Source organism: Chaetura pelagica, unplaced genomic scaffold, assembly GCF_000747805.2.
Source record: "Chaetura pelagica isolate M959 unplaced genomic scaffold, ChaPel_1.0 scaffold207, whole genome shotgun sequence".
NCBI lineage: Eukaryota > Metazoa > Chordata > Aves > Apodiformes > Apodidae > Chaetura > Chaetura pelagica.
Genome location: NW_009953929.1, coordinates 4,110,396 through 4,120,379, shown reverse-complemented (window position 1 = coordinate 4,120,379; position 9,984 = coordinate 4,110,396). Strand labels below are relative to the sequence as shown.

Sequence of the window (9,984 nt, the reverse complement as noted above, 5' to 3'; positions counted from 1 at the left end):
CTGGCTTCAACCCATGTTCTGTCCTGTCCCTCAAGCCTTAGCAGAGCACATAACTACTAATGCTACTGATATTGATATAACACAAATATTAGTGGTAGCTGAATATTAACATCACTTAATATGTGTGTTTGATTATAGATACTGAAGTACAAGGATCCAGCTGAACTATCTAGCCCCTTGGCTCATTACTCACTTTATCTGACTCACTTTCCCCACTGCCACTTCCCTTCTTCTGGTTCCTTGGCTGCTCCTTGCATCCCTGCTTAGCAGCTCTTCCATCTGTGCCAGGGCACGTTCTCTCATGGCACAGACTGCTTTCCTGAGTGCACTGGGTAGCACAGCAGGCTTTCACCAGCTTTGCTATCAAATTGCTGCCCTCAAATTCCCTCAGTACTCCAACTCGCCTAAGCCTCCAACTCACCTATCCCCTATTCCAAGCCTCCCACAGTCCCAAAACCCACCCCCAACCCAGCCAGTGGCACTGTAACTATATAATCAGGTCTATCAAGAGTAGGTAGTAATTATTCCCTCAAAAAAGTAAAGTTTTCTTTTTTCTTTCTTCCTCTTTCAACAGACTGCATTTTCTTGAAAAATTTTTGTTACTATTAACCAATACTAACCAATTAACCAATATCCACAGACAAGGTCTGTGGAAAGCTCAGAAGAATGAGTCAAGAACTACTTTGGCTAGACTTGCATTCATAGTCTTGAATGAAGTGTCAGTGCACCACATCCACGTGCAGAGGCAGTTACTGTCACAGAAGGTAGTAGGCAGCGTTTGAACTGAGAACTAATACACTTAACAGTGCCTGACCATGACATTTCAAATCCTGATAACTTCATTAGCATTTCAAGACCTTAGTAATGAAAATCCAATCACAGACAAAAATTGAGCCCACAAAATAATAACCCCAAACCATCTTATTTTTAGTGTTTTGGGTTTAAGAAATAAAGAATCCAACATGGAACTCATTTTCTTAAGGCCTTCTGAATGCATGTTTTTCATTTAGAAAAATCCCAAATTAAAAGAAAACACACTTACTTAACTCCATGACACGCTGTGGATTTCTTCAATATATTTTCACACTGTATTAGTCTAATCCCTTCCATTCCATGGAAGTGAGGTCTGCAATGAAGTCACACAGAAGAATTTAAAGACAGTCATAGTGACATAACCTTTAGGAATCAGAGGTTCAGGTGACTCATCAGAATGAGTTTCATAACACCAGTGTCTGACATGTCAGCAAAGAAACATGTACTTCAGTATTAGTATGGAGGCAGATTCTGCATTCAGACCAATAAATAAATTGAAGCACTTTTTTTTTGTAAGAAGAATGTTGTTAATACTTGTGACTTTGACATTTTAGCAACTGAATTTTATTTTTTTTTCCTATTTCAGGCCTATTCTGTCTGAGAGAAACGAGTTGCTCATTCAATTTTTGTCTGATTTAAGCTTAACAGCTGATGGCTTTATTGGCCATTATAAATTTAGACCAAAAAAGTTGCCCACAACTACAGCTCCACCTACTACCACAACAGTCCCTACTACCTCAAGTAAGTTTGACTAACTTTATTTTATTTCTTAGAAAAATTAATTATTCCAGAACAAGGAGAGAGTTACAGAAAGATGTAATAGAAAGTAAAAATAAATAATAAAAAAAATCACAGTTTCACGTTTTGTTACTATTTCAAATGTTGAGGGAATCGATTAAAGTTAATATGCTCTGGGGAATATCTTAGTATACTAAAGGGAGAATATACTTAACATTACTAAAAGAAAATCTATCCAGGCAAGAGTTCAGTGTAACCATAACTTGGCTCAAGCTGAGAGAATTTTCCTGTCTCTTGTCAATTTTTGACAGTTAACTGACAAATTCTATAGAAGAGTAGATGAGCAAAATTCTTTTGTATAAGAAGTTCTAAATATTTTAAAAATAGTTTAATTTAAAAGAACTCTCTTCTATACAAGTTAATGTGTAAAAATTTGACCATATTTTTCTTCATATAGTTACTAAGACCAAGAAAAATTGGTATGAAAGCCACCTGACCCCCCTTCAGATTAGATTGACATCTTGTCAATATGACACTGTTTCAGAATTATTTTTTTAAAGTCTGGGATTGGAATGGATTAATATATCACACTAAAAATATGTGTTTCCTTTTATATTTAAGACTAGACACCACATATGAAAGATCAGAGGGAGATTTCTGAAGGTATTGCCAGAGCGACCTTATTACTGAGATACTGAAGGGATAAAATCTTATTGTTTCTAGAACCTGAATGTGAGAGATTTGAGATACTGTTACAGCAGAAAACCAAATAATTTATGATGTTTTTGCAACACATAGCCTGATTTGCACTTAAAACACATCAAAAGTCAGGACAGCAGTGGCCTGTCAGAAGGAAACCAGCTGTGGTGCTTAAATACTGAGAAAGGAAAGTATTTAAAATATATTAAAATAAAAAATTACAATGACCTAGACATCATTTTGGTGTGACTGCTACTCTAATAAAAAGTAATTCAGCTCTTCTTTGCTATAAAGCACTTCTTAACAAAGTTAGTTCAAACTCTTGTTCTCAACTAATCCAGGCTGTCAGATGTCTCACGCTGCATTTGTGGTCACAGTTTTGCCATTGAATTTTCCTCTGTGAGCTGTTTGTGTGTGCAAATGCAAAAGAGGTGTACTTGACCCATTAATTCCAGATCAATTTTACTGACAAGATCAGTGTTAGAAAATAAAAACAATGCAAAGTCATCTGAGAGAGAGAGGATGGCAAAGGGAAGGTGTTCAAAAGGACTTGTCAGGCAGAAAAAAACAAGTCCTTTTAATGTCTGATCAATTATGCATTGTGTAGGCATTTCTGATCTTAAAAACAAACCAAAGCACACCAAACCTCTACAGTTCAATTTCTGATCAGTCATTTGCATTCAGAAGTGTGCAGCTCAAATAGATTTAGCTTATTATCTGGCAAAGCAGACTGGCTGAAACTCGCACAGAACTCTGGGCACTTTATTTACAAAACTCAGAAGTAGAACTCCAAGTGTCAGCATGCACACCCCAACCCTGAAGCAGCCAAACAAGAATATTTTGTAATGCATAATCCCAGCTTTAAATTTAGAAAATTCTATAAATTTTTGGCAGCTACCCATGACTCATCTACCTCGTACTTTTCTTATCTTCCTACTACAGACACTGAATTGAAAGACTCAAAGAACTTTACATTCTTAGTTCTCGAGCTGCATGAAGCACAGGGAAGGTACTTGGCTGACCTAGCAACTGACACTGTGAGACAGGACAAGTAATTAAATGGCAGGGCACCCTACCAAGCACTAACTGTAATTTAGAATAATTATTTGAAAAATTATCATTTAAACTTCTAGGAGCTGAATATAGTGTATTATTACTACTTTGTATTGTACACAGAAGTCACTTTATAAGGAGCAACTCAGCATATAATTAAAAATATGTATAGAAATAGACACTGGTAGGAAAAAAGCTGCCTGTTTCAGAAAGGAAACCTCAAGCCCTACTATTAAATCGTTACTCTAAATGCTGTGTTTCAAAATGTCATCAGTAAAAGCTATTTAGTATTACATGAAGCTATGTGAAAAATTTAGAAAAAGTCAGGACTTAGAATTCTGATCTCTACCATCACAGTACAAGATTTTCAGATAAAAGGCCACTCCTCCCTCTGAAGTGTGACTGTAATATAATGGTATGATACTACCAGGGCTGTATAGCAACAGGCAACAACACTAAATACAATATATACTAAAGACCACACTGGAATCAAATGTAAGTTTTCTGGAACATCCCATTCTATAAGGTCATTAGAACAGATACATTGTGGTGTTCATCCCTTACAATACCAGATCTGGTTACCAAATACATCAGGATTATTAATATTTCCTCTCTTTTTCTAAACATACTGCTTTGCATTTGTATCAGATACCTCATTTAAATTTCAATTTCATTTAATTGTTGTTCTTCAAAAGTTGTGAAACCAACAGTTGCCTTGTGCCAGCAGAAGTGTAAGAGAAGTGGGACTCTGGAAAGCAATTACTGTTCGAGCAACTTTGGTAAGGAAACTAAATTTGTTTCTTTTTAATGATGCACTCGGCACTGTGTTTTTAGACTCACAGGAATTTTATTAGATGTAGTTCTGAGTTATCATTAATATATAGGCTGTATTTTTACACTGTCTTATGTGTGCATCTGACCTTGCTATCTGTGTTTCACTCCATACATTCTTGGAGATACTCCAAAATAGGCACTGCACATATGTCTGCAACAAACATACCTTCTAAATCTGAAAAGCAACTAACAATGTAGAACAACCTCGTACAGGAAAGTACTGATGCCATTACTGTATATTCATCTCACGTGTCTGTAACCAGCCAATACACATTTTATGCTGACTATTCAACAATTCAGTTTATAGACTTCCAAAACACTTCAAAAAGAAATCAGAAGGCATGGCAGCTTCCGAGCCCTGCTTTCCTCACACAGGTACAAAACACTCAGGAAAAAATAGTGTCTGCCATATATTTGGATGGCATTGTCACTGCTGATTTAGTCAGTTATGGCTCAGAGTACCTTCCCATATTAATAACTGAAGGTTTTTTAATGCCCTATAACATGCCTAAAAATTTGACAGGACAACTTTCCCCCCACCCCTTTTTATGTTTGCTTGCTTTAATCTGACTCTTGTCTAAATTTAAAGCAAATCTCAAGAGATAGAGTCTGCTGGTTTAGGAAAGTTGGGGCAGCTTTGCATCATTCTGTTAGAACAGTCAAGGGCTGTGGCTGAACCCTAAAGCAGAACAGAGTTACTGCAGCATGACCCCCTACCACTCTTCACCACCAGCCTGTTTCAATTTGTACCCAGTATAGGCTGGCTCAAGAGGAAAAGAAGCAAGTAGAACAACAAGTCTCCTCTTAACTGACCACAACTCAGCTCTTCTGGTTGATGGTAACTGACACTATATAAAGTTTGTTCTTTTTCTTTTAGCATTAGGGTAAGAAAAGCACATTCACTCTCACCTTTTGCCAAACACCAGACATTTTTTAGTCTTTTTCATGGCGGGAGTAAGAGTAAAAATATTTTATATGCTAGTGTGCATGCAAGTGTATCCTAAGGTAAGAACAAAAACCGCACTGTTTCTAAATGTGATTTATTCCAAGTTTACTGACTTTATGAATTTAGAAAATAAGGTATTTCATCATAGAATCCATTTGTATTGTTTCCAGAAACATAACTGAAATACTCAGCAATTTAACATTCACAGTTCTCTTTTGTTTGAACACTCCCATTTAATTAAAAGTTCTTGATTAAAGGAAGATAATGTGCAAATTTACAAATGCCAAAGCCAAAAGGTGGATTATGCAGATTTGTAAAATATATCTGGTGGCACATACTCGATAACTGAAGATCTAATTCATCCTAAAATAGATCAGCTCATGTACGAAAGGTGATCTGACAGTAAAAAAATTGGTAGCACCTTTTGCCATTCTCTTTTGAGAAAGAGATGGCTTACAAGTTCATCTAATCAACATAGGAAAAAAAAATAATCGTATGTTTCTTTTCATACTGAGAGGTCTTTGGGAGATATGATGGTCTAATCTGTAGTCTAAATTTAGCTGAAACTGGTAAATTCATATCAGTATCAGGCCTTAGATCAAAATATAAGTCCTAGGGGCATTAACTATTCCCAGCTACTCAGATTTTCAGAGAACTGGGAATTCAGCTTTTGGCTAGAGCATTTGCAGTTCAATTTCACCACTGTTTTAAAATTAGCAATGAAAACCAGTATCAAATTGTACTGTTTAATTAAAGTTATCAAAACCTAGCACTGGGCTTGCAAGAGACTGATACATTCTAGGAACAGTTTTATACTTGGTGCCACCAAAATTTGTCAGTGGTGAGTTATCTACTTATAGGTGATGCCCACATTTTAAGTAATGTTTCCAGTATTGTTTGTTTATGGACTAATATACTTGTTCAGTTTTTATGATGCCTCACAGTTGATGTCTAAAAAAATGATACAAATTTATCAAATTGTTTTCTTCTAGTAATAACTGGAACTGTAATCTCAGCAATAATGCGGGCTGGCAGTCTGCATGCAACAATATCAATCATTAACGTATATAAGGAGGGAAATTTAGCAATTCAACAAGCTGGCAAGAATATGAGTGCCAAGATTATTGTTGTATGTAAGCAGTGCCCTCTCATCAGAAGAGGTAAGTACACAAAAATAGCTGCTTTGCGTTTGTAGAAAATGAAAAAGACAAAAAGGTTTCAAAACTTTTGTTTGAAACATGACCACAAATGTCAATAAAATTACAGTAATTGTTTCCATAACCAACAATTAATATTACAATCAATTTAAGATTAAAATAACTAGTTACCCAGCCTTACGTTACATTTTTTGGTTTTACTTCTGAATGTTCAGACTCATTTAGATTGGAGAAGCCTGAAGAACCCATGTGATAGAAAGTAAAATCTGACCTGGTTCTCTCCAACGAAGCCTAGTTTGATTTTGGTTTTGTGTGTGTGTGTTTTGGAGCTATTTTTCATACAGAGCTACTTAGAAGGGAACAACAACTGCGCATTAAACCTAGAAGAGCAGTATGTCACAGCAAATGGCAAAAACCACCGTATTTCCCTGTTGCTTTTCCAGTATTAAGCCCACTCTGTATCTGCAAACAGCCAATATTTCTATAGCTATCTTGAACAGTGTTATACAGAGATCAACCAAGATAATTTGCAGTTAAATGTAACAAGGGCTACCTGTATGGTGTTATAAGAAGTACTGTGTTTCACTGAGGTGACTAAGGAAAAAATAAAACACTTTTCAGCTATGCCTCCTGAGTAAACATGTAGAAGAGGAAACCATAAATGGAAGCATAGAAGCAAACAGTCAAAATCATTTAATAAACATCTAAAAACCTTCAGAAAAGTTCAGGATATTACTGTTATTTAAGCATATTAATTGAAAGTGGGCAGTTCTGCAGTGAAAAATCCATCAGAAACAAGCTTTTGCCCTTACTTTTGTATCTATGGAAACTAGACGCCATTCTGGAAGACAATAATATGCTTGGTGGAAAAAATTGTCTCCTTTTAGGCAGATGATCCTGCTGGCTCCAAACTACACACTTAAGTTCTCATCCTAAATCTCCATGAATTATTTAGTAGCCATTACTTAATATCTAAACTTTTCTGCTTATACCCCTGTAACACCACTCTTTCTAGCCTAAGGCCTTGCAGACCCCTAATCCTTCTAAGCCATAAAATAGGCATATCCATCCAGTTTCTCCAAAGCCAGGACTTATCATACATAAAGCCACCTTGCTTGCCCGACTACATGTATGTAGATGTGTGTGTGTATGTGTGTATATATATATATATATAAAAAATTTTGGGAGGTAAGAAAAGGTGATGAAAAGACTGAAGTGCATTAACCCATCCTACAAGCTGAGTAAAGGAGAAGATATCAAAAATGAATGAGACACATTCAACTTGGGATGTTAGTAGCTGTTATCCAGTGTTTATACATTTCTAATGTATTTCAGACTCATTTGACAGTCTAAATGTAATGACTATCTCCTATATATTTAAATATGTAGTAGACACTTAAGCTATGCATCTACTTGATTTTTGCAGAACTGTACTGTATTGAGTAATAAGCACAGCAAAGATGGGTAAGGAAGATTATACTTCAGGAAAGAAGGAAAAAATGTTAGAATGCAGATGTTAGTGCAAAGGAATAGAGAATAGAGGTAAAAGAACTATTCTTACCAAATCATGACCTGGATTTCTGTCTTGCAATATCATGCTCTCTTCCCTGTAGGTTTAAACTACATCATCATGGGCCAGGTAGAAGAAGACGGTAGAGGCAAAGTCTTTCCCAACAGCTTTGTAATGAGTTTTAAAACTAAGAACTCAAAGATCCTAAATGCCTTGAAAAACAAAACATGTTAAAACTAAACTCTGCAGCTGCCTTCTGTCATCCCTCTTGAAAAAAATTTTTCACTTAAGTCATGAAAATACACCTGACTGTCAACACTAAGACCATGCTCACCCTTACTTCCCTCCCACCCAAGTACACCCTGGCATCCTTTACATCTACCTGTCAAGATGACAACAGATCCTTCTAAGTCTTAAAAGCCAAAGATGTGCAGCACAGCCATCTGATCTGAAACATACCAAATTCCAGTTACTTGGAACCTGTTAATTTATAATTGCCCAATTTTTAAAAGAAGTTATGTATATAAAATAAGAATTTTAAGTGAAATATATTTATAGTAACTCATTTTAACTTAGCTTTTTCTTGTTTTATTATATGAATTTCTGCATTATTATCTGTGCTTAATAAAATATTTTAAAATTAAATCATACATGAACCAGTTATTCATTATGTATAAATTGGTGCAGGCTAAACACAGAAGCTCTTTTTAAATCACTGACATGCTTTTGATGGTTTCAGTCTTGCGCAGTATGACTGACACTACACTTGCTGATCAAGGGCCTGATTTTCCTTCATTGAAAACAGGGAATTGTTTGAATAGAAACTAGATTTACTCTTCGAAGTATTAGACAGCTGTAACACAGTGCCATGCTCTTCTTTGCTGATAACTATAATCTAGTTAGTAAATGTCACTGTTAAGTTCCATAAGGTAATTTGGGAGAAGGAAGGTAGGCATTAATTTAGTGGCAGTAAAATACACATGCAAATAGTTTAAATTTTTGTCTCTGCTGTGAAAGGACAGACAATACAGCAATGCTCAGTCTGGCAACAGTGGTGTAAATAGTAGCATATCTAATTTATTTCATTCCTGTATGTAAAAGGTTGAACAAGTAACCCTTGAAGATAAGGGTAGGAACAGACTGGAAGCTGTCAGACAATGTGACAATGTTGAACTATCTTCGTCATCTTTGCCTGTTGTATACAGTTGTTATTGAAACTGACAGTCAATGACCAAAGATGAAGGAATAGAAAAACTGATTACAGGCAAAGATTAGTACTGAGAAGCTGAGGAACAATTTGGTATGAAATAAATGCTTTTCAATCTGGGTAAAACTTGAGAGCTAATAAAAATGACATGGCTTTAAGTACTTGTTTTCCTCATAAAACACCATACCAGAGTTCTTTTTATAAGGGGCAGGAAAGCATAATTAAATACACAGTCTCTATTGGAAGTACTCCTTGCTTATTTCCTAGTGGATTACCATTCTTCTTGAGTTACTGGTTCTCGTATGTACTGCCAGGAGGTACAGCCACAGCGCAACTTAATGGGCAGCCAGGCAGGAGAAAAAAGAATCACAGGGAGCCACAAAGGTACAAGAAGGCTTTGCTGGCAGCTCACATTCAACAGCTCAGTGCTGTCACCACACTGCATGCATTGCCAGGCCTTTGCCTTTCAGACTAAACCAGTCAGCATTTCTCTATGGAAATGACTGCAATAGTTTTTTTGCAAAGCAGATCTAGCTTTGTAATTGGAACATATTAAAATTTTAATTTTCTAGTATTGATCACTATGCAGATTAAGGGGTTTTATGCAAGGTGTTCTCTGCATTTCTCAGCAGCACCCTGGGGAGTAGCAGTGTGGAAATCCTGCTCTGAACTATCTTGAACTACAATAATCCATTTTTATTTGTGATGACATGACCATCTGTCATGCAACTTTTCTCGGTGAGGGGAGCCTGGCAGCCTGCTCCTCCTCTCCCAAGTGGTAGGAAAGGAAAACTGCTCACTCTTCTCAACACTCCCTTTAGAACAGTTTCTTATCCAAATTAAAGCACTAACAGCAGTAGCCCTGCAATAGGGAACAGGAGCTAGGACTTGAAAGAAACACAAAGCAGTGCCAGTTTTCTCAATCAGTCAAAAAACACAATTAACAATGATTACAAGTTGTTAAAAGCAGATGTAGTGACTGTAAATGTCAGATATTTAAAAATCTAACCTGCAACAAAAAAGAAAA

The 9,984-nt window shown here is 36.2% G+C and overlaps 1 protein-coding gene across 1 annotated transcript in view; it reads left to right on the top strand.

Moving 5' to 3' along the window:
• Positions 1-7,984, top strand: part of PCOLCE2 (procollagen C-endopeptidase enhancer 2) — a 48,384-nt gene extending 40,400 nt beyond the window's left edge. Inside the window, exons 6-10 of the mRNA XM_010001674.1 lie at positions 1,400-1,554; positions 2,275-2,283; positions 3,999-4,082; positions 6,076-6,243; positions 7,854-7,984. Of these exons, the coding sequence (XP_009999976.1) occupies positions 1,400-1,554; positions 2,275-2,283; positions 3,999-4,082; positions 6,076-6,243; positions 7,854-7,984 (547 nt within the window). The remainder of the gene's footprint in view (positions 1-1,399; positions 1,555-2,274; positions 2,284-3,998; positions 4,083-6,075; positions 6,244-7,853) is intronic.
• The last annotated feature ends 2,000 nt before the right edge of the window (positions 7,985-9,984 follow it).